Source organism: Cyprinus carpio, unplaced genomic scaffold (assembly GCF_018340385.1).
Source record: "Cyprinus carpio isolate SPL01 unplaced genomic scaffold, ASM1834038v1 S000006531, whole genome shotgun sequence".
Lineage (NCBI taxonomy): Eukaryota > Metazoa > Chordata > Actinopteri > Cypriniformes > Cyprinidae > Cyprinus > Cyprinus carpio.
In genome coordinates this window covers 69,646-95,713 of record NW_024879196.1, presented here as the reverse complement: position 1 = coordinate 95,713, position 26,068 = coordinate 69,646, and the positions used below count along the sequence as shown (strand labels likewise).

The 26,068-nt window shown below is 37.1% G+C and overlaps 1 protein-coding gene across 2 annotated transcripts; it reads right to left on the bottom strand.

Annotated features, from left to right (window-relative positions):
* Positions 1-13,666: 13,666 nt before the first annotated feature.
* On the bottom strand, positions 13,667-15,471 carry LOC122143919. Of its 2 annotated transcripts, none has more exons than XM_042754501.1 (2): positions 15,315-15,471; positions 13,667-14,977 (listed from the first exon to the last, which is right to left on the bottom strand). In XM_042754501.1, the coding sequence occupies exon 2, from the start codon at positions 14,359-14,361 to the stop codon at positions 13,888-13,890; it is 474 nt and encodes a 157-aa protein (XP_042610435.1). In that variant the 5' UTR covers positions 14,362-14,977; positions 15,315-15,471; the 3' UTR covers positions 13,667-13,887. The 2 variants fall into 2 exon arrangements, with proteins under 2 accessions (XP_042610435.1, XP_042610433.1); XM_042754499.1 differs by having other exon boundaries at positions 13,676-14,977.
* Positions 15,472-26,068: the final 10,597 nt, after the last annotated feature.

Here is a 26,068-nt window from a genome sequence, read left to right as displayed (position 1 = left end):
AAAGAGTAACACCAATACAAACATCTTGTGTACTCCACACAATTATATCCCTAAAGTCAATAAATGTGTAGAGGCTAGTTACCCATCTTACTTCTGAATTCATTGTCAAGATAGTTCTAAAACAACAGGAGAAAAATATTATTATGGGCATTACAGTACATTAAAAGAACAGTCAACATTCACGGACAACAACCCTAACTGTCCCTATTGAGACACAACCTTTACAAAAAAGTTGAGAGGTCAAAGTCTTCATTAAGACCTGGATGACTGGTGGCCCTCAAGGAATAGATCCAATATGTCTCCCTTTGTTTAAGGCGTTTGATGATATCCCAACCCTGGCATCCAGGCGAACAGCCTCAATGCCCACTACTCTTAGGGTCGAATCACTCCCATGTTTTGCGTCTATATAATGTTTGGCCATTGGATAGTTCATATTTCCAGTCCGAATGGCATATCTATGTTCAGCTACCCTGTCTCTTAGTCTCCTTTTAGTAAGGCCTATATAAAAACAGCCACAAGTACACTCTAAACGATAAACAACATGGGTAGAATTGCAATTTATAAAACTATTAATAGTGTAAGTCTTATTGCTAAAAACATCCATAAATTTGTCAGTTTTAGCAATATTCTCACAATAATTACAATTACCACAAGGAAAATTACCCTTGGGTTGACAAAGCCAAGTTTCACGTTTAGGAGCAGGGAGGTAACTTCTTACTAGCTTGTCCTTAAGTGTGGGGGCCCTCCTAAAACTGATTCCAGGGGGTTCCGTGAATATTTCCCGTAAAGTCGGGTCACATTCAATAATGTTCCAGTTTTTCTTTATAATGTGTTTAATCTGGACAGCCTCCTTGCTGTAATGAGTGACAAAATAGGGTTTCTGTGTTGATACTCTATTGGGTCTAGACTGAAGCAAGCTCTTCCTTTCAAGTGATTGGGCTCGATTATGAGCTTGAACAAGAGTTTTTTGTTTGATAACCTCTTTGTTGAAAACACCGCTGCATATCCAAAGACTGATACTGGAAATCCTGATCTGAATCACATATACGCCTTAGTCTCTGGATCTGTCCAAAGGGTATGTTATCAATAAGCCATGGGGGATGAAAACTATTAGCATGCAGCAAGGTATTACGATCTGTTGACTTTCTGAAGATAGATGTATGTAAGAATCCCTCATTATCTTTTGAGATCCGTAGATCAAGAAAGTTAATAGTGTGTAAATCATAGTCCAGACTAAATTTTAGGTTCTCATTTAAGCTATTAACATATACATGGAAGTCTACAAGTTCTTTTTCTGAACCTGAGAACATCAAAATCACATCGTCAATATATCTACCCCACCACAAGATTTTATCTTTAAAAGGGTTGACGTGGGAAAATATATAGCGCTCCTCCCATAAGCCTAGAAACAGATTGGCATAGTTGGGAGCAAAACAAGCACCCATTGCAGTCCCCTTTTCTTGTCTATACAATTTGTCTTGAAAGAGAAAGATGTTGTTCTTTAAAGTCCACTCAGTAAGTTGCACTATAAAGTCACTGGGAGGCATCAAATGTTCAGGTCTGGATGAGAGATAGTGTTTCAAAGCCTCTAAACCCTCGTTATGTACAAGTCTACTTTTTCACCTTGTACCACAAATCCCATATTGACTACTTTCACCAAAAAGGTGTCCTATGAAGTAGAAAAGCTTTACAGTAAACAAAAAAAGATCACCCAGCATAATCTTACACAAAATGAATCTCAAGCACTTAAGTGGCTTTCGGAGAGAGATGATATAATCATAAAAAGTGCTGATAAGGGTGGTGCTGTCTGTGTGTGGGACAAGAAGAAGTATATAAGTGAAGCTCTTCGCCAACTAGACAACACTCAGTATTACTCAAAGCCCTCATCCAATCCAATGAACACTATAAGAAGAGAGAGCAGGAGCAATTGCTTAATGAGGCAAAAGTTTCATAATTGGATTACTAAGAGAGAATATGAGTTTTTGCTTTGTCAACACCCACGTTATTCTACTTTTTATATGCTCCCCAAAGTCCACAAGGATCTGGAAAATCCACCTGGCAGACCGATAATCAGCGGGAATGATTCAATAACAGAACCTGCTTCCAAGTTTGTGGATTATTTTATCAAGCCATTTGTGGCAGATTTACCTTCTTATATTCAAGATACTACACAGGTTTTAAAGAAAATTGAACAAAAATAGGTAACATAGGCTCCTGCATTATGGCCACAATGGATGTGGAGTCCCTATACAGCAATATTGTACATAACGAGGGTTTAGAGGCTTTGAAACACTATCTCTCATCCAGACCTGAACATTTGATGCCTCCCAGTGACTTTATAGTGCAACTTACTGAGTGGACTTTAAAGAACAACATCTTTCTCTTTCAAGACAAATTGTATAGACAAGAAAAGGGGACTGCAATGGGTGCTTGTTTTGCTCCCAACTATGCCAATCTGTTTCTAGGCTTATGGGAGGAGCGCTATATATTTTTCCCACGTCAACCCTTTTAAAGATAAAATCTTGTGGTGGGGTAGATATATTGACGATGTGATTTTGATGTTCTCAGGTTCAGAAAAAGAACTTGTAGACTTCCATGTATATGTTAATAGCTTAAATGAGAACCTAAAATTTAGTCTGGACTATGATTTACACACTATTAACTTTCTTGATCTACGGATCTCAAAAGATAATGAGGGATTCTTACATACATCTATCTTCAGAAAGTCAACAGATCGTAATACCTTGCTGCATGCTAATAGTTTTCATCCCCCATGGCTTATTGATAACATACCCTTTGGACAGATCCAGAGACTAAGGCGTATATGTGATTCAGATCAGGATTTCCAGTATCAGTCTTTGGATATGCAGCGGCGTTTTCAACAAAGAGGTTATCAAACAAAAACTCTTGTTCAAGCTCATAATCGAGCCCAATCACTTGAAAGGAAGAGCTTGCTTCAGTCTAGACCCAATAGAGTATCAACACAGAAACCCTATTTTATCACTCATTACAGCAAGGAGGCTGTCCAGATTAAACACATTATAAAGAAAAACTGGAACATTATTGAATGTGACCCGACTTTACGGGAAATATTCACGGAACCCCCTGGAATCAGTTTTTAGGAGGGCCCCCACACTTAAGGACAAGCTAGTAAGAAGTTACCTCCCTGCTCCTAAACGTGAAACTTGGCTTTGTCAACCCAAGGGTAATTTTCCTTGTGGTAATTGTAATTATTGTGAGAATATTGCTAAAACTGACAAATTGATGGATGGTTTTTAGCAATAATACTTACACTATTAATAGTTTTATAAATTGCAATTCTACCCATGTTGTTTATCGTTTAGAGTGTACTTGTGGCTGTTTTTATATAGGCCTTACTAAAAGGAGACTAAGAGACAGGGTAGCTGAACATAGATATGCCATTCGGACTGGAAATATGAACTATCCAATGGCCAAACATTATATAGACGCAAAACATGGGAGTGATTCGACCCTAAGAGTAGTGGGCATTGAGGCTGTTCGCCTGGATGCCAGGGGTGGGGATATCATCAAACGCCTTAAACAAAGGGAGACATATTGGATCTATTCCTTGAGGGCCACCAGTCATCCAGGTCTTAATGAAGACTTTGACCTCTCACCTTTTTTGTAAAGGTTGTGTCTCAATAGGGACAGTGTATTGTTGTCCGTGAATGTTGACTGTTCTTTTAATGTACTGTAATGCCCATAATAATATTTTTCTCCTGTTTGTTTTAGAACTATCTTGACAATGAATTCAGAAGTAAGATGGGTAACTAGCCTCTACACATTTATTGACTTTAGGGATATAATTAAGTGGAGTACACAAGATGTTTGTATTGGTGTTACTCTTTTTTTCCACTTTGAGATCCCTTATCTTGTATTTGTATGGTTTGACCTTTGGTATTAGCCATTATCTGAACTATTGCCTCTAGTGGCCATAAATTGTGTTGCAAGTACCAGAGTGGCACACCTGAAACCACTGCAACTATAAGTATTGCGTGATTCTGTCTGTTTGTTACCAACACCCTGATGAAGGCCAATGGGCCGATACGCGTTGGTGTTTTAATGCTTTAGCCCAACTATTAAAGGCTTTTTAACTTTTGCATCCTATTGAGTGCCTGGACTTGGATTTTTTTCCAAAATCTTTTTCAACATGTATGTTAGGTTTATTTCCAGTCAGGATTTAGACCATATCATAGTACTGAGACTGCTCTAATTAGAGTTACTAATGACTTGCTCTTATTATCTGATTGTGGTTTTATCTCTCTATTAGTGTTATTGGATCTTAGCGCTGCGTTCAACACTATTGACCATAACATTCTTTTGAATAGAATAGAAAACTTTGTTGGCATTAACGGAAGTGCATTAGAATGGTTCAAATTGTACTTATATGACTGCCATCAGTTTGTGGCAGTGAATGAAGAGGTATCATATCAATCACAAGTGCAGTATGGAGTACCTCAAGGCTCAGTACTAGGGCCATTATTCTTCACGCATTACATGTTACCCTTAGGAGATATCACCAGGAAACATGGTGTTAGCTTTCACTGTAATGCAGATGATACTCAGCTCTATATTTCGTCGTAGCCTGGTGAAATATACCAATTTGAAAAACTAGTAGAATGCATAATCGATATAAAAAAAACTGGATGACAAATAATTTCTTACTGCTAAATTCTGAAAAAAAAAAAAAACAGGTGTTAATTATAGGACCTAAAAACTCTGCATGTAATAACCTAGAACACTGTCTAAGATTCAATGGCTGCTCTGTCAATTCTTCGTCATCAGTTAGGAACCTAGGTGTGCTATTTGATAGCAATCTTTCCTTAGAAAGCCACATTTCTAGCATTTGTAAAACAGTATTTTTCCATCGCAAAAATATATCTAAATTACGACCTTCGCTCTCAATGTCAAATGCAGAAATGTTAATCCATGCATTTATGACCTCAAGGTTAGATAAATGTAATGCTTTATTGGGTGGTTGTTCTGCACGCTTAATAAACACACTCCAGTTGGCCAAAACTGGAATTGAACTGCTGGTTTTGTCTGGCCAGAGGAGAACTGGCCCCCCAACTGAGCTTGGTTTCTCCCAAGGTTTTTTCTCCATTCTGTCACCGATGGAGTTTTGGTTCCTTGCTGCTGTCTTTTCTGGCTTTCTTAGTTGGGGACACTTCATTTCCAGTGATATCGTCAACTTGATTGCACAGATACTATTTAAACTGAACTGAGCTGGATGATGACATCACTGACTTCAATGATGAACTGCCTTTAACTGTAAAATGAGTGTTTACTAATGTAATTTTGCAGTATTGACAATATTTCCCTAATTCATGCTGTTCAGTTGCTTTGAAACAATCTGTATTGTTAACTTAATGAGCAGTCTTAACTAAAGAGTTCACAGCTGTTAGTGCCACCTAGTGGCCCGGAGAATTATCACAGTAAAGGGCAGGGGGTGCCCACCAATGGCTGGGAGAGTCATTGCATGAGAGAGCAGACAGCGCTCCCTAGTGGCTTGGACAGTCATTGCAGGAGGAGTCTTACAAATTAAGTGGGGATGCGGAGACAAAAACCATCACCCTGTGAAACCACCATCCCCCTTAACCATCCCCTTTAGATTAATAATGTTTCTGTATTATGTAAAATTTATCAAGCAAATTAAATGTTAAAATTCTCTACTTAAGATAATTCACGAACTAAATAACAGTGATTGGCCAATCACAACTCAGTAGCCTACTGTAACAAGCTGCTCACAAGCGGAAGAAAGTTTCCGTAATTTTTTGTGCAAAATGGTTCAAGTGCAACTTTTGAAGTTCTTTAAAAAGAAAACAACAGAAGGTATGATTTTTCCTTTATTAGAGTATGTGTGACTGTGAGGGACTGAGAGATGAAAGGAGAGCTGACGAGTATCACCGACTTTTCAAAAAACAAACAAAAACACATCTTGAGAGTACAGAAGCATTCACTGCGCGATGAAGCCCATTATAATGCAGTTAGAATGCCCTTATAATTCAAGCAATTAAAGAAAAAAATACCCCTGTATGAGTTTGTATGTGTTTATATTCATTGCACAAGCAATGTACTTTCCTGAATATCAGCATATAAATATGCTAATAATTGTATACAACAGTATAGAACAATGCGGTGTTTCATTCGTTGAATTAATCTGTTTTTGAACGAATCATGTGAGCCAGTGATTCAACGGTCCAATCACTTGTTTCATTTCTAATTGAGTCAGGCATTTTAAATTAATCGTTTGATTTGAATGATTCAATAAATCATTTATTAAAACAGGGATTTGTTGCCACCCATGGACGGTTTTATTGTCATCTTTATCCATGACAGTCCTAAACCAGCCGAGGTGCCAGCACAAAAACACATTCAGCAAAATATTGTTTAACCCTTGTGCATTGTTCAAATTCACTACCCTTTCGTTATGTTCGGGATGAAAACATCCACTCAGTTAAACTGCTGTAAAAATGTATCAGATAATTATTTTTTTTTTCAATTTTTTTTTTGCATAAATCTATTAATCAACCTCAGTCCTGATCAAAACTACCAAATGTTTAAAAAAAATCCAAGATTTTAACTCTTTAATTGCCAAGTTCATAAATGATGTCACTGATTTGGGGGAAAAAACAAACAAAAATTACTTATTTTCAATATAAAAGTAATTGTGGCTGGATTTTTTTTTTACTTTTTATCACAGTCTTGGGCATGTCAAAGATTAGTAACAACACTGGCTTTGATCCATTTTTAGTTTTTGTGCAGCATTAGATTCAAATTTTTTCTCCCTCATTTATTGTTGGTGGCTGTTTTTGCCCTATTGACTTCCATTATAATGACATTTTTTGATTGCAAAGCCATAACACCATATAATCATGCATTCTTGATTGTTTGGGGTTTTCCCTGTTGGGAAGAGGTAAAATTTGTTATTTTTACAGTTGATCACTAGGTGGGACAATTAACCCTTTAGATAGGCCTGTGCAAAAAAAGCTTAGTTTCTGACTTGTATATGAAGCTATATGGAGTATAACAGCAAATTATAGTGTTTGTGTGTGTGAGAGATTCTTGATTGTTGGTGGTTTTCCCTGTTGGGAAGAGGTAAAATTTGTTATTTTTACAGTTGATCACTAGGTGGTACCATTAACCCTTTAGATAGGCCTGTGCAAAAAAAGCTTAGTTTCTGACTTGTATATGAAGCTATATGGAGTATAACAGCATATTATATTTTGGACTCAGCTGCTCGGATTGAGTTGGGCAGGTCATTCCACCAGGAGGGAACATTTAATTTAAAAGTCCGTAAAAGTGACTTTGTGCTTCTTTGGGATAGCACAATCAAGCGACGTTCACTTGCAGAATGCAAGCTTCTAGAGGGCACATAAGTCTGAAGTAATGAATTTAGGTAAAGGGGTGCAGAGCCAGTGGTGGTTTTGTATGCAAACATCAATGCCTTGAATTTTATGCGAACAGCTATTGGCAGCCAGTGCACATTGATAAACAGAGGTGTGACGTGTATTCTTTTTGGCTTATTAAAAATTAATCTTGCTGCCGTGTTCTGGATTAATTGTAAAGGTTTGATAGAACTGGCTGGAAGACCTGCCAAGAGAGCATTGCAATAGTCTAGCCTGGACAGAACAAGAGCTTGAACAAGGAGTTGTGCAGCATATGTTGAATAAAGCAAATCTGCAGGACCGGACAGTTTTAGCAATGTGGTATGAGAAAGTTAGCTGATCATCAATCATAACTCCAAGGTTTCTGGCTGTTTTTGAAGGAGTTATGGTTGATGTGAACTTGATGGTGAAATTGTGATGAAACGATGGGTTTACTGGAACCACAAGCAGTTCTGTCTTGGCAAGGTTGAGTTGAAGGTGATGGTCCTTCATCCAGCAAGAAATGTCTGTTAGACAAGCTGAGATGCGAGCAGCTACCGATGGATCATCAGGATGGAATGAGAGGTAGAGTTGAATGTCATCAGCATAGCAGTGATATGAAAAGCCATGTTTCTGAATGACAGAACCTAATGATGCCATGTAGACAGAGAAGAGAAGTGGTCTAAGAACTGAGCCCTGAGGCACCCCAGTAGTTAGATGTTGCGACTTGGACACCTCACCTCTCCAAGATACTTTGAAGGACCTATCTGATAGGTAAGACTCAAACCACTGGGAGTGAGGTTCCTGAGATGCCCCTTTGTCAGTAGGGCTGACAGGAGGATCTGGTGGTTAACCGTGTCAAAAGCAGCAGATAGATCAAGCAAGATAAGTATTGAAGATTTGGATTCCGCTCTTGCCAGTCTTAGGGCTTCAACAACTGAGAGCAAGGCAGTCTCAGTTGAATGTTCACTTCTTAGAGCTGCTTAAGAATCAGAATCTTGTTTATTGCCAGGTACTGTATGTGTACATGTACGAGGATTTTGTCTCGGTAAATTGGTGCTTGACAAAGACAAAATTAAAACTAGAATAAATAATAGAACAATGAGATAAACTATTTTGAAATAAGACAAGCTATTCAATGAGAGCAAAAAAAAAATCAGGAAGAAAAAAATCTAAAATAAACATAAACATTAACTCTACTTTTGTGCAGAATATGTAAAGTGGGGAAATGCAAATGTTCACAGTTGAAACCAGCAGGTGTGCGATCTCCAAATCCAGTGCAAGCTTATGCGGATGATGTGGAAATATCGTCACGAGATGAGAGTGTAATTCATAATATGCTTTTTCGTATGGATGACTTCATAAGGTGGTCTGGTTTGGATATGAAACATGCAAAGTGTGCTGTGTTTTATGAAAGACAGAGTGGAGGAAATAGATGGTATAGATCAAAGTCTGACAACCCCCTGGTCTTTTCATTAGCACATAAACCTATCTGTCTATATGAACATTATGAAACCTATCCTTATTTGGGTGCATAAATTCAAAGTTAGTGGTGACTGGGAAGAACAGGTTACAGAGCTGTGTCATGAATTTACCCGAAGACTTGCACTGATTGACTCTCCCCCTCTCCCCATAATGATGAAGATCGAGGCTATCAGATTGACTGCAATAGCCAAAATTCAACATCTATTTATGAATGTTCATATTCCACAATGCACACTTTCAACATTGAAAAATGAAATGATAAAGTTAGTGAGAAAATGTCTCTGCCCCAATAGCTATATAACCCAAGATATTATTTCCTCTGTCTCGGCATCCCAAACATTGAATGGATTTATACTGCCTCCAGAATAGGTCATCTTCTTAGCATGCTGAATAATGACGATACATTTGTCAGAGTTGGCATGTGAGTCACTTTTTCTACATCTACAGCGTCGTAAAATACCTGCTGCTTCGTGCAACGAGCCCCAGTTTCTTGGATTTAAATTAAAACCCAAATGGAAAATTGGACATCAAAACAGCTGGATTTGGAGTACACTTTGATTGGCTGGATTTAAATGATCTTTGCCAGCGTACAGGACTGCAGTGAATGGTAGTGGCTCTTAATGAGAACATGATAACAGACCCGCATATCTCTGCTTTAGCAGTACTCCACAACAAAAGTACACCTCTTCCAATGAAAGTAAATGTCTTCCAACTATGTACAATCTGTCAATATGTTACCCGTCAAATTATAATTCCTACTGTCTGTTACATCAAAATCAACAGGAAAATTAAACAGTTGCCCACATCTTAAATGGGTGTTGTTGTTACAAAGGACTGTATGTGTCCAGACACGATCCCCTGGTTGATTTGATTGTAAAGGACCTGAAAACAATAGTCAAGTCAAGTCAAGTCACCTTTATTTATATAGCGCTTTAAACAAAAAAGATTGCGCCAAAGCAACTGAACAACATTAATTAGGAAAACAGTGTGTCCATAATGCAAAATGACAGGTAAAGGCAGTTCATCATTGAATTCAGTGATGTCATCACTATGTCGTGACTATTTCAAAAACATTCCAAACACTCCTGACATTGTAATTGTAAAAAAGGCTTTGAACTCTGTATTTGTCATTGAGGTTGGCTGTTGTTTTTATCTGTATATGGATACTTGCTATCTTTCCAAACTGCTGAAATATAAGCCATTGGTTAAAGCTATCCATCAACTTGACTTGACTATCAAGTTAATTACCCTAGTATTTGGAAGTTTAGGTCATGTGCATAAAAATGTTTATTAAAGGACTGCTGTTGAGTGGATTGCAAAGAAAGAAAGCAAAAAAACTAAATCGGGCCTGATGGACTGCAGTCTTCTGCCAGATGGGAATGCTTCAAAAAGTTTGTGTCCAATGTGAAAAGTGTCAGCCACAATCTTAACTGCCCGCTTCAGGGTCCTGGAAGTGTACAGGTCCTGAAGCGATGGAAGGTTGCATCCAATTACCTTCTCAGCAGAGCAGATGACACATTGCAGTCGGCCTTTGTCCTTGGCAGTGGCAGCAGCATACCAGATGGTAATAAAGGTGGTGAGAATGGACTTAATGATGGAAGTGTAGAAGTGAACCATCATTGTCTGTGGCAGGTTAACCCTCTGGAGTCTAAGGGTATTTAATAATATATAATAACATATAATAATATGTGAGCAGCATGTATGTACATGATTGTGTTTTTGAGAAAAAAAATGTTATGCGTTGTTGCAGAGGGACTATTTGCGGTGTAGGCCGGGGTGAAACCCGGAATGTTTGTTTGTTATTTTGCTTCCCCCCCGGTCCTAGTTAAGTTGTTGCACACCGGATGTTCTGGTATGTGTTGTTTGCCGTTTTGCAAGCCAGTTTCTGTATTTGCTGCTGAGTTTAGTAAAGACGATAAACAGCAATGTCTGCGTGCATCTTTAAATACTCGGGTTATCACATGCGTGGTTAGTGAAAAACTAAAAATGTTAAATCACTTGAATAAGGCAATAAAACACATACAGAACATTGGTTCCCAGGACTTTTGAGAACTGGAGCTTGTAGCCTAGAATTTTTTTTTTTTCTAAATGATGTGAAAATCATCTTGTTTACTCACATAAAGAAAACAATATATTGATTTAAATTTTCTAAGACACTTTTTGTTGGTAAAAGTCATATGCGAGTAGGCGTCAACTATCAGGAATTCACACCTGAGAAGACAAAGGCCTGCATAATGAGCTGCATAATGAGACATTCATTCAGCTGTGTCACTGAGAGGGATGAGTTACAAGAAAGAATGTGAGGACAAAATAAATGTATATAATTTTATGTTTGTAGTTTATTTATAATATATTTAATTATCCCACAACATAATTTAATATTCACTTGTGAGTGCAGTTAAACAGTTTATTAGGAACAATCAAAGCTGACTTTCAAACTGATTTTTTTGCATCATTACTCCAGTCACACATTCCTTTAGAAATCCTTTTAACAATCTTATTTTCTACAAAAAACATTTATTGTTATTATTATTATCATCATTATTATTATTATTAATGTTAAAAAGAGCTGAGAATATTTTTTCAGGTTTTTTAGGGGGGATAAATTGAAAGAACAGCATTGTTTGTTACATTTGTTACAGTTACATTTATTGGTACATTTATATTATTTACATCAAGCTTTTTAGAATGGTATAGTAGTGTATATTGTTATTGAAACTTCATAATGTTTCACTTGATTATACATTTAGTCAGGAATTATAGTTTGGAAAAAGTCTTTGGAAAAATTCTAACTAGTAAAATGTTTACACATTATGTGAAACCTAATACAAGTATATAAATAAATAAAAAGAGACTTAGTCATGTTTATGATCTCTGCTGAATAAAGTGCTTCATTCTTTTTTTCTGAGGAAATCCAAATCTCAAATCCTCAACCACATCACATCTATTTGGGGTGAATTATGTCTTATTCCTCTCATCGCGAAGCAAACAGTAAAATAAAAAAAACTTGAAGAAGTGAAACATTTGAATCTCAAAAGCGCGTTCAGCGCTGGGGCGTGGTCGCATTAGAAGATAATGAAGGGAGACGTGAAAAACGGACATCGCGTTGTTTTCATATGGATTACTTTATCACAGAATATTTGTTTTCGGCAGCACTTGTTTAGTTTAAAAGTAGACATGTCAGGCTTTCTATAGATATCTCTCTCATGTCTCTGTGTTGAGTATTCACTGAGTTACAGTTTATTTTAATGACGCGTTTGTAAATGAAGATCAGCGCAGACAAAGGCTGCAGACAGCACTCCTTGTTTGTTATCTTTATTTTATAAGTGCACAAAGTTTTGTTGTTATTATGTCTGTATACAAAAAAAGTAGACCCTTTACAGATTCGATTGATGTACAGGTCCTTCTCAAAAAATTAGCATATTGTGATAAAAGTTCATTATTTTCCATAATGTAATGATAAAAATGAAACTTTCATACATTTTAGATTCATTGCACACCAACTGAAATATTTCAGGTCTTTTATTGTTTTAATACTGATGATTTTGGCATACAGCTCATGAAAACCCAAAATTCCTATCTCAAAAAATTAGCATATTTCATCCGACCAATAAAAGAAAAGTATTTTTAATACAAAAAAAAGTCAACCTTCAAATAATTATGTTCAGTTATGCACTCAATACTTGGTCGGGAATCGTTTTGCAGAAATGACTGCTTCAATGCGGCGTGGCATGGAGGCAATCAGCCTGTGGCACTGCTGAGGTGTTATGGAGGCCCAGGATGCTTCGATAGTGGCCTTAAGCTCATCCAGAGTGTTGGGTCTTGCGTCTCTCAACTTTCTCTTCACAATATCCCACAGATTCTCTATGGGGTTCAGGTCAGGAGAGTTGGCAGGCCAATTGAGCACAGTAATACCATGGTCAGTAAACCATTAACCAGTGGTTTTGGCACTGTGAGCAGGTGCCAGGTCGTGCTGAAAAACAAAATATTCATCTCCATAAAGCTTTTCAGCAGATGGAAGCATGAAGTGCTCCAAAATCTCCTGATAGCTAGCTGCATTGACCCTGCCCTTGATAAAACACAGTGGACCAACACCAGCAGCTGACATGGCACCCCAGACCATCACTGACTGTGGGTACTTGACACTGGACTTCAGGCATTTTGGCATTTCCTTCTCCCCAGTCTTCCTCCAGACTCTGGCACCTTGATTTCCGAATGACATGCAAAATTTGCTTTCATCCGAAAAAAAAAAAAGTACTTTGGACCACTGAGCAACAGTCCAGTGCTGCTTCTCTGTAGCCCAGGTCAGGCGCTTCTGCCGCTGTTTCTGGTTCAAAAGCACACGCCTGTGCACCGTGGCTCTGGATGTTTCTACTCCAGACTCAGTCCACTGCTTCCGCAGGTCCCCCAAGGTCTGGAATCGGTCCTTCTCCACAATCTTCCTCAGGGTCCGGTCACCTCTTCTCGTTGTGCAGCGTTTTTTGCCACACTTTTTTCCTTCCCACAGACTTCCCACTGAGGTGCCTTGATACAGCACTCTGGGAACAGCCTATTCGTTCAGAAATTTATTTCTGTGTCTTACCCTCTCGCTTGAGTGTGTCAATGATGGCCTTCTGGACAGCAGTCAGGTCGGCAGTCTTACCCATGATTGCGGTTTTGAGTAATGAACCAGGCTGGGAGTTTTTAACACTAGAAGTCCCAGAGAGCAGCCATTTGGCTTTTCTACCTATAAAACCCGCAGGACAGCCGATGGGCTGGAAGGCTTTAGGCTAATACCCTTAATCAGCTGTGAACAATTGCTTTTGTTATGTAAACAATGTGGGGCCATGCTGAGCCACTTCAAGGAAACTTGTGTTTCACTTTGCCATCTTAGGGAGAAATCAACACACATGTTTTTTTTTCCTTTGTTGCTGAGATTTATTGATAAAAATAGTACAAAATAAAATAAAGAAACCAACCACTTGTACACATATTTACAAATAATATTAAAAAGTGAGTGAGTACATTCCAGCAATCACTCACAATCCTGGCACTGCCATGGTATCTCCCGTATGCATTTACCACATGTGTATCTGTAGCAGTGAACACATCGCACAGTGGCATGATTGTTCTTGCATTGGTTTTTGACCTGACACATGGCTCTTTTTCCAGGGCTAGGTGTGGAGGGTTGTGTCCGAACCAATTGTTCTTTTCTTGCCTTCTTCGCACACATATGAGAGTTAGCCAACTCTCTTGCAAGCTCCACCAGGAAGTCCACCCGTCTTTCCTGCCTTCCGGTGCATGCTTGATACAGCACATGTGCATTCAGTGCTGCCATGTCAATCATGTTATAGAACACGGCAACTGGCCAGCGCCGTGTCCCTGTGCGGACAGTGTACTCCCGCACCATCTGGTCCATCACATCCACGCCGCACTTTGTGGTGTTGTAAAGGGTGACAGTGTTTGGCTTCCCTTTGGTGGTATTATCAGTCTGAATCACGCTGTGCATGCTGCTAAGAATGTAGACGGTCTTCTTCCGTTTTGGCGCATACGCCGTCAGATATGTAGACAAGGGTTGTAGGACGTGATGCAATTGGTGACAAATGATCCCCACACACTGGAAATTGCAGCAAACTTATCAGTCTTTGCTCGATCACTCCGGGTGGACCTGTCATCAAAGTGTAGGTGTCGCATGATGTCTTGGAAGTGGTTTCGCGGCATTGTTCCAATGATATGTGGGTTTCCCAGGTTTGCTGACCAGCAGTCACGTAGTGATGGAACCTTGGTAAGCCCCCGCAAGATGAAAATTGCAATAAATGCCATTAGTTCAGGGAGGGCCATGAACCAATGAACATGCTCCGTTTCCTGTGCATGTTGAATAGTCCATTCTTGAATGCTATGAAGCATGTCAAGAGTGATGAAACACAGGAAGCTCTGAAGGCGACTCGAGATACTTTTCCTGGCCTTAGCCGTTGGCTCTCCATCTGCAGCGTACGCTTTGATTGGGGTGAAAGGGAGACGCGTCCCCACCTGTTCTTCACGCCACACTGTGCCATCTTTCGCTGTCTCTGTCAGGTCAGTCCCCAAACGGGCTCTCTTTTTTGGTTGAGGAGCAGTCTCCTCATCTGCAGTGTGAAGAAATTCAAATTGTGAGCAATGGAAAAGTCAAATGATATCACAAATGCATGCATAGATACTAATAATAATTCCAGTATCTCCTTCTCTGTATCAGAATAATGTCTGAAATATCTTCCTAAATAAAAAAGATACAACTAAAGCAAAGAAACAACTAATAATGTTTTGCACTTCAGATGGCAGTGAATGTCTGCTAAGTAGTACAAAAAAAAGTGGACAATACAAAAAAGGCAGAGTAAATATTTATGTCACTCCACTCTGCTTTTTTGGTGTTTTCCACTTACTGGTTTGAAATGAAATAGGAAATAATATGAAATGAAACTTAACCTGAAGACAGATCAGACAGATCTGAGTCCGAATCCGGCTGAAGTTCTATGTCTTCTCCATCTGAGTCACAAGGGTTTACTTCACTCAGGATCATTTCCAAGGCCTGCCGAGTGGTGAGTCTTCTCTGCATTTTCTTTTCTTGGAGAGGAGGTCAATCAAGTTCTCTACTTTTAGCAGCCCTCCCTCCCCCACACATACAAACAAGCCACCAGCAACCATTCACACACACACACCCAACCCCCCTGCAGATTGCTCAGGTAATGACCATATTTACACATGAATTGATGCTAATGATAGCCAAAAGACTAGCCAGTTAGCATCCACTTGGCTAAAGGAGGGTTACAAATCTCTGGGACTTCTAGTGTTAAAAGTCTCAGGAATCTTTTGCAGGTGTTTAGAGTTAATTAGTTGATTCAGATGATTAGGTTAATAGCTCGTTTAGAGAACCTTTTCATGATATGCTAATTTTTTGAGATAGGAATTTTGGGTTTTCATGAGCTGTATGCCAAAATCATCAGTATTAAAACAATTAAAGACCTGAAATATTTCAGTTGGTGTGCAATGAATCTAAAATATATGAAAGTTAAATTTTTATCATTACATTATGGAAAATAATGAACTTTTATCACAATATGCTAATTTTTTGAGAAGGACCTGTATTGCTCTTATCTGTACGATCAAAACTGAAAGTGTAATTTAAGTTCTTTTCAGGGTTATCAGGAGAAAATACCCCAAAAACGCGTATACGCGTTAATCGACTCCAGAGGGTTAAACTTCTTCAGCTGCCTCAGGAAGTACATCCTCTGCTGTGCTTTTTTAATGAGAGAGCTGATGTTAAACTCCCACTTGAGGTCCTGGGTGATGATGGTGCCCAGGAAGTGGACAGAATCCACAGTTTCTACTGAAGAGCTACACAGGAAAATGGGGGCAGGTGGGGCTGGGTTGAAATGTCACAAGGAGCGTGTTGTGTTTTGGGAAATAGTATCGCCATGCATGTCTTCAGGTGCTTTATCAGATTTCAGCAAATGTAGCAGGTAATCCGGGAATTCCATGCATAGAGAAAATTCACATAATATTCACTGTAAAGCTACACATAGCATGCTGCAATATAGTAGGGGCTGTATTGTAGTATGCCATTCTGAACACAGCTTCTGTATGATTTCAGTGTACTTTTTTATACAGTTACATTTAGCAGATTCTAGCAAATATAATTGGTCATCCGGGTATTCCATGCATACAGAAAATTTGCAAGCTATGCACAGTATACATACTGGATACTGCAAAAACAGGAAGAATAGTATGACAGTATGCCATTTCGAACACCGCAACTCTTATGGCAAGTGGTCTAAAACTCAATTCCTGGAGGGCCACAGCTCTGCACAGTTTAGCTCCAACCCCAATCATACACACCTGATCCAGCTAATCAAGGTCTTCAGGATTACTAGAAACTTCCAAGCAGATGTGAGTTAGAGCTGGTTGGAGCTAAACACTGCAGAGCTGTGACCCTCCAGGAATTGAGTTTGAGACCTTTGTCTTATGGAAATATGATAATATTTTGTATTTATTATTTAATCTCACTAGTTTTTAAACTGTTTGTCATAAATCAACATCTCAGGAATAATGTTATGGGGTTTCAAATCAAAATATAACTTTCTGTTACAAGAAAGGACATCAATTTCATACATGTCCATTCTGGGAGACACAACTAAAAAAATGGGGAAATAAAACATTTTAATATTCCTATGAAATATTATATATTATTATTATTTTTTGTCTCCCCATTAATATCTCAGTGCTATTAACTTGATGGAATAGCAAATAAATAATGGCCCTGAGCACTACTGCCTGCACTTGCTTGTCTTTTCACTATGACATCATGGCTTTTAAAGACACAGTATGTTATTACCTTGGAGGACTGCTGGTGTAAGAATCTATTTTCAGTGTTTCCTCTTTGGAGTCTGGCCACAACCTTATACTTGTCTTTCAGTCTGTAAATGGATCCAGTTGACAGATGCAGCTGTGGTTTCTGAGAGAGGGTTTTTACGTTTTCACATGATCAAGTATTGGTCTTTGGATCAGGTTCAAATTAATTAAAGCTCCACAACTGCAAGTGCTTGCTAATGACCACAGTTTTACCAACCCAATATTTTATATTTTATAATTTAGGAGTTAAGAGATCTATTATGATTCCAATAGAGTCACCATTAAGCTGCATTGATCAAAGTCAAGTCAAGTCAAGTCACCTTTATTTATATAGCGCCTTATACAGATTGTGTCAAAGCAACTGAACAAAATTAATAAGGAAAACAGTGTGTCAATACTGCAAAATGACAGTTAAAGGCAGTTCATCATTTAATTCAGTGATGTCATCATTCAGCTCAGTTCAGTTTAAACAGTATCTGTGCAATCAAGTCAACGATATCGCTGTGAATGAAGTGTCCCCAACTAAGCAAGCCAGAGGCGACAGCGGCAAGGAACCAAAAATCCATCGGTGACAGAATGGAGAAAAAAAAAGTGACCTTTTCTTAGTGAAAAGAATCTGTCCACTGTCCTTTTCTTACAGTTGTGCATTGTATATTGCAATCCAGTGCACTGCACTGTTTTTCACTCCCACTCATCTCAGACTGACTGTCAGTGGGCCAGGAGTAACATAAACTGTGGCTGGTCTTAGCAGTATGCCGTTTTAGTATCCTGTTTGCTGCTTTTGTGCGGAGTCTCCACTGCTTTGGGCTGATGTAGCTGTTTTGAATTGCTTAATTGTGTTAAAACCCAGCAGTCCTATCAAAATAACAGCATTCACTCATTCAGTCATAGGACTGCAAACAACAAAATTTAATTGGGATTTTGATTTTTCGGTAATATAATCTGAGTCCGTGTCTTATTATTGTCTTAAGCCCAAAACACACTGGCTGGTTTTAGCAATCCTATCACTCCATGACACATTGTGCAACATGAATCTAATAAACTTGGCTACGACATGTGTGTAGACTGTACTTTGATGACACCTACTGACTCGTATGCTATGACGTACATTACTATAAAATAATAAAATGTCATCAGCATGCACTAGTGGTCAAGTCAAGTCAAGTCACCTTTATTTATATAGCGCTTTAAACAAAACAGATTGTGTCAAAGCAACTGAACAACATTAATTAGAAAGGCAGTGTCAATAATGCAAAGTGACAGTTAAAGGCAGTTCATCATTGAATTCAATGATGTCATCATACAGCTCAGTTCAGTTTAAATGGTATCTGTGCAATCATATGCAATCAAGTTAACGATATCGCTGTAAATGAAGTGTCACCAACTAAGCAAGCCAGAGGACACAGCATCAAGGAACCAAAACTCCATCGGTGACAGAATGGAGAAAAAACCTTGGGAGAAACCAGGCTCAGTCGGGGGGCCGGTTTTCCTCTGGCCAGACGAAACCAGCAGTTCAATTCCTTGTGCAGAGGACTCAACTGGTTCCTGGGGTCTTGTCCCGGTGGTCATCTGAGACAAGGTCTTTACAGGGGATCTGTATCTGGGGCTCATCTAGTTGTCCTGATCTCCGCTGACATTCAGGGCTGTAGAGGTCCTTCTAGGTGCTGATCCACCATCTGGGCTGAATATGTACTGGATTCGGGTGACTGCAGTGACCATCTGACCTGGATACAGACTGGATCTGGTGGCTATAGTCACCTAGAAATAAGAGAGAAAAAGACTTATATCAGCGTAGATTCCATTCTTCTAACGATGTAACAAGTATCGTGTGTTATGGGAAGTGTTCCCGGTTCCAGTTTACCTAATCAGTGGTAAACAAAAAGAGCATGATAAATCACACTTTAGCAGTTGTATTTCATCTGGGACAGCCAGAAATAGTGCATTGGGTTTAGGGCTTTAGTCTTCCCAGTGTGACCTATTTTCTATCTCCTCTTTGATTTTGTCATTTGATTAACCTGTGTCTCATTAATTATCCTCATGTGCCTCCCTATTCTAGGTTCTCCTAAGTTCTAGTCAATAGCCCTGTCCCAAATGGCACACTCCGGACTTGTGGACTTCCTTAGAGTCCACACTTTGGTGACGTCATGTAGTGCAGACCTATAGGGCCCTTGGCGCGAGTCCACGAGGGTGCATTGAGAAGTATTTTTGGGACAGACTCGATCGTCACGCCGGAAATAACGGTCTGGTTGTTTTTTGACAGGAGCTGCAGGTTCGGGGAATATGCTACCTATGTTCCATTTGAACTAAGATTACAATTTTAACGCATAATAAACATGTGCGTGAGTTTCAGATGAATTTACAGGTTTAAATATAAATACTAGGTTTACATATGACTCAGTAAAGCCCTGATATTCGGTTCTATTTATTTAATGGATCATAATGCGATCGTATTATTCAATGTACTATTATTATGTTTGAGATATCAACCACTGGTCGATGACCATAATGTTTGTATAAACTGTAGGTAACAACTGGTAAAATGTACACCTACAGATGGTAGACAACCAAAATGGGTACTACCGCCGCTGCAGGGCCGCGGCGTTAACTGCAAGTCAGTCGCATGTTACATTCATTCGCGAAACTACCGCCAGGTGGCGCAAAGGGACGGATTGCGAACTGAATGTAATTGTAAAATGAGATAAAAGGAGGAGGTAAAATAACAATGACATTATGATATAACATTGTACCATCTTTAAAAACCATTAAAAAATGTACAGTGAGTTAATTTCAAAATGTAGGATAGTCTTAGGCTACAGTCTACTCATCAAAAATTAAAAGAAAGACCTTTACACAAAGGATCTTATGCTTGCTATTGTTATTAAACAGTCATTAAATATAAGGCCTATATATATGGATAAAAAGCTAAATGTTTTCATTTCGGTTCATTCTTGGTTTAAAAAAAAAATCCTTCAGGTTCCATTTGCAGATCGAAATGAGAACGGTCCAGCATTTAGCAATAATTATTATAAATTCTGTTATTATTCTTGATTTTTCAAACTGCTAACACTTTGCATTTTTGAATTATGCCTTTACTGTGTGACCAAAAATTTCGTATTTTCTGTTTCAGCTGTTTGATCGTGCTGGTGCCTCACGCACATTCATTGGAAACATAGTCGTTCACCGTGCCATTCGGCGTGAGCAGCGGTCCACTTTGGCATATTTTTGTTAATTATGATTTTTTTTTTTTTCGTTGATACTGAAACACGCGTGAACTACAAAGCCTATTTTTCCTAATGAATAATAGTTAAGCTTGAAATCACGAACATCACGAATATGGAAACGTTTGGATTTCTCCCGAATGAGAGCCCAACCTTACCTTATGGTTCGCTTTATATTATTATTCATTTTTTTTGTTTGTTTGTTTATAGTTAAGCCTATATTATTATATACTGCAATTTTATTTATCCATTAGAATTATATATTTGTAATTATTGTTTTGTTCTGATAAATTTGTTAAATTTAAAGGATTTGTTGTAAAGTGAAGAGAACTAAAAATATCCTGTTGCCACATTATAACATTATTAGGCCAGCCGTTATTATTTCTGAATGTAATAAAATGCAACTTATACATGACTTATATATTTTTTTCCTCTCACAAATTTAATTTATTTTTTAGCCTGTTTTAAAAAATAAATAAATAAAATAAAATAAAATAACATGCAGCAAAAGAAAATAGGGGATAAATTGGTTAAAATTTGTTACTGTGGGGTAATTATAATTATTATATACTTAGGAACAGAGTCTGGGACTAATCTAGGCTATCCAGGGTTTTTTATTTTATTTTTTAATTTTCATTGCATCTGAAAATGACTTTCTGCAGCACATTCATTTCGCACACTCAAACTGCCTCGCGCGTTGCTCAGCTGTGGACGATTTAAAAATGTTTGCTATAAAGGTTGCTGTCCCATTTTATACAGGAATTGTTCATTTAAAAAAAAAAAAATCGAATTATATTGTTAGTTCTAATTATATTGTTAACACAAGTTCATTTAGGATATTTAACATGCACTGTGACATTTTACCCTTTTTAACTTATAAACTCCTTGAGATTTTAAAGTCAGTTTAATAGTATTTAAGTTCAAGTTTTTAAAAAAAGGTTTTAAATGCTTAAATTATTTCTGTGAATTAATAATATGTTATCAGGTTTTAATTGCTTTAATTATTTCTATGAATCAATAATATGTTATAATGTTTATTCTTGTAGAAAATAAGTGTTTATTCTTTAAGAAAATAAGGGAAAAAATAAGGGACGATCCAAATATTATTCATATTTGTTTTGCTTCACCTATTTATGTAGGCTACAATTATTCTAAAAATAAAAAATAAAAAAATAAAAAAAAAAAAATAAAAAAAAAAGCCACATCCCCCAGAAAAAATTTCCACATAAAATAATTTTACTACTTTATTATAGGTTAGTGATTAAGGAGGTGAAAATACTGTGAAATTACAAATGTTATGGGATTTTAAAGCATAACAACTGAAGGTCTATGAAACGTTAGCCAATAAAGCATTTTTTTTTTTAAACAATGGCACTTAAAGTTTTGAACTAAAATATTATTTCAACCATATAGCATGTGAATAAACAAAATGCATACTTTTCAATGAAAGAATACTGAGAGTTTGCTTCTGGTGTTTGGATTTGTACTTCAATATAATGAGCTCCAAGTTTAGGAATAGCCAACACAGGTTTTTTTATTTCTCTCTCTCTCTCTCTCTCTCTCTCTCTCTCTCTCTCTCTCTCCCCTCCATGTAACTCTCTATTTAACAGCATTAACTTACAATTAAATACTTCTTCCTTCAGGTAGACTGACTGTTTTTCTGTCTTGCTAAATGTTGGACTCATGATCAGTAAGTTGTATTCGCTCAAACTGATTTAGTTAAATCAAAACTGTGTAGCGGGAGCAGCTGATGGAGGACTCCGCTTGGTCTTAAAGCCTTCCGCAAACGCTACGTTCACAAATAACAATGATTTTCGTAAAATAATGATTAATTATCAATTGATAATTTGTTATTATTATGGTCTTGTGAAAACAATAATATGGGCTGTGGGAAAATAATGAATAAAAAGAGTAGGGCTGCTGTGAGTGCAGGCATGTTTCAGCCCAGTAACATGAAAACACACTGCTCCTCACAGCCAAAAAACAGACCGAGTTCAGTTCAGCTGGAGGGGGTTGGGGGGGTAGTTCTGTATAGCTTGTGGGGGTCGAGATAAAGATGTGAATCTCTTGGTCTTTCATATGGACAGTGTCTTATGAGGGTATCAAACTTGCAGAACAGGTTTAGATAGGACTCGTCATTTTGGTTTTAGGGCAACTTTGAAGAAAGGTTTTGATCCACTTCAAATGTTGACTAATGTATAGCGCAATATAGTTTATTAGTTATTATAACTTCAGAGGAAGTTGCCTTAACTAAAAAAAAAAAAAAAAAAATTCGCAAACTGTTGCGTTAATTTTATTTTGTTTCGTCTAAACAATATTTTTTTTAGACTATGAAATATAAATTCTCACAGAATGTAGCCTTTTCATAACCAATATATTGAACCATCTCTTTGTGTTTTTCTAAATCCCAAACAGAGTCCAGACATCAGTATGATCCGTCTATGATGTTTTATAGGCTTTTTTAGATTTTTCAAAAAACATGCGTTACAGACATGACAAAAATAAAAAAAAAAAAAATAAATAACCTCAGAAGTTAAATTACTAATATAATTATTATTATTATTTTTTTTTTTTTTTTTTTTGCAGCCTATTTACAATGCACAAACCAGAAGCAACAATATCTGCAGAGAAGGGTTGGCCATTCTCAAAAAAAAAAAATCAATTTTATTTCAATTTTCGTTTTTGTGTTTCAGAGGAAAAATCAGTGTTAAGGTATCTCTCCATTACAGACCGTTCTGAAAAAAGAATTTATGCAAATGCGTATAAAATGCTTTAAAAACTTTAACAGAGATGTCTAGAGGGTATTTAATAGGTCTGCCTCCCATGTAAGATTTTTCTAGTTACTAGTCGTTCATTTGTCATTATTCAACTAATCGCAGGTTTATATTATATTTACATCTATAATCCATAATGAGCCTTAATATATTCCGCGCTCAAGCACATGCATTAAGTTTGCCCCAAAGCACAGGCAGAAGTAGCCTAATAATTGTAAAAAAGGAGACATTTTAATTATTTATTAATAAACAAATGTTTTCTTGTCGGCTGCAAGATGAAATTCACAGTGCTGACTCTATCCACATGAACGCGCCTTTAAAGAGAAATACAACCTTCACAGATTACATAATGCTTTCGTTCTGAATTGATTCGTTTAAAAGACATTTCAAGCTTTCTGTAGATATATTTATCATGTATGTGAGACACCACAATTTTAGATCAATTCATTATCAGGAAAAAATTCAAGTGATCTAGAGGGCGCCTCCCTGTCCTGCATGCGCATTAATAATTTCCACACAAACACTTAAATAGGAATAATTATTCACATTTTGCATATGCATTACAACGTAAATTATTTTTTACATGCAGTTATCCAAAATAAAACCAAACAAGATTTGTAATGAAGATAAAACAAATAAGAATAAATGCTGCGCATGCACTCAGCATCACTTGCGCCGCGCAAATCTTGCACGCAGACATTTTACACACCTGCATTTAAATGCGGCTGCAATTTTATTTTTTTTAACTTAAATTCTATGTAAGCAAGTAACGGCGGCTCCCTTTAAAACCACTGAAGTTGTCTATTAATGAACTCTTTTTTACATAATTTTGAACTTTGGTGATTATAATGAGAGAACTTGAGTTTAATCGTGAGGACGTTTTATTAATCAGTCCATTCTTTAGAATTTCAATGATTTAGCTAAATCGTGCAGGTTTAATTTATTCGTTTCTTGTTTTAATTAGGCCTAAATAATGGGAACGAAATTATACAGTGCCTCACGTTTTACTAAAATAAAGAAAATAATTTATAAAACATGCAACAATTTCTTAATCAGTCTACAGACATTATATTTTCCCAAGAAGTTGTCTGTCAAAATAAAGGCCAGGTAACGAATAACAAAAATGCATGTTGTTTTATTAAAGGAATTTTAAAATATAAATTAAAATATAGGCCTAATATATGAGAATATTGACATTTTGCATATAAATCCATGTAGCCCAGGTCACTAAAATAGGCTACCACTTTTAATGCTACGATGCAAAGTAAACCACAATATATTTTGAATAATATAACACATAATTCATATTATATAAATAATACTGCACACCTATTAAATGTGTCAAATCTAAAATATGGTGTAATACTGTGTAGCTTAGAGAAAATATAAGCACAGGCTCAGGCACAGGCTTGACATTTATCCTGCTTGAATTCGTTCTAAGAAATGCACATAACTACATAAGTACCATACTTTCATCTGTGAATATTAAATATTTTAACTATAGTGTTTTTCTTTCATTTTCCCTGACTGCAGCCGTCAAATGTAACACATCAGCAAGGCAAAACTGACGTCTATTTGCGAAAATGTGCTTTGATGCGCTTGTTTGAAAACTTGTGATTAAAGCGCCACTCAGCGGTCAAAAGCTGCAAATGCACTTTGCAGACGCCGCGGCGGCGGTACGAGCGGCGGTAGAAGCAACATTTTGGATGTCCACCTACTGTAGGTCATAAAAACCGTAATGATACTTTTTTTTTTTTTTTTTACGAGAAACCAGAAATATACAATAATAGATAGAAATTTACATATTAATGCACAGAAAAAAAAACATGCCAGAGCGTACAAACCATTGATTGATTCATCAAAAAACTGAATATTCTTTAAAAATATGACAAGTCTTCCTTGCTTTTTTATTTATAATGTTCTCCATACTGGTGCAGTAGTATTTTGTCTCCTGAAGAAAATGAATAAAATTTGGCTTGGATCCTGACCATTTCTTCTTGTGTATATGAATTTTTCCCAAAATAATAAACAATTGTACAATAAAATTAAAATTATTATTATTATTGTTATTTTCATTTGAATAATACATACAAAATTATTTAATTTAAATATAACATTTGTTTTCCTTCTAATGACATTTTCCACATCCACCCAAAATTTTTTTTGTGTATTTACAATTACAAAACAGATGGACAATAGATTATTTTTCCATTGAGCAAAAATCACATGAATAATCAATCTCTAACTTAAACCTCTCTAACACACTTTTAGCTGGATATATACCATGTAAAATTTTAAATGTAACCTCCATAATGATACCTACACTTAAATATTTTCTTCTCAGCCATGTCATCAATTGCTCTTGAGCGAAATCTCCTTCCATCCGTTGTCTGGGTAGTTCCTGGGTAGTTAAAGTGTGCGGAGCCTGCATCTATGCGGGCTTCACGGAAGACCGCTTCAAGGGTACGAAGGGGGCGCTGCTGTGCACACTTCAGAGCGTTAAAATGCTTAATGGGACGGCCTACGGACTCGTAGACTCGGCGAGCATGCGCAATTTAAGTCCACAAGACCGAAAGTCCATATGAAGTGCGCCATTTGGGACAGGGCCTATCTTGTGCTCCCTACGTGTGTCACCTGCCTACCATTATGTAGATAATTGATTAAATGGTGAATGAGAATGTCTCTCAGTTTGTCATCTCATTTTGTTTGCCAAATATATTTCATTGTATTGTAAAAAAAAAAAAAAAAAAGTTGTAACACTTTATTATAACTTTCATTAATAAATCATTAACAAACATTATACAATGTTTAACTCATTACTTAATATATAGTCCAGGGG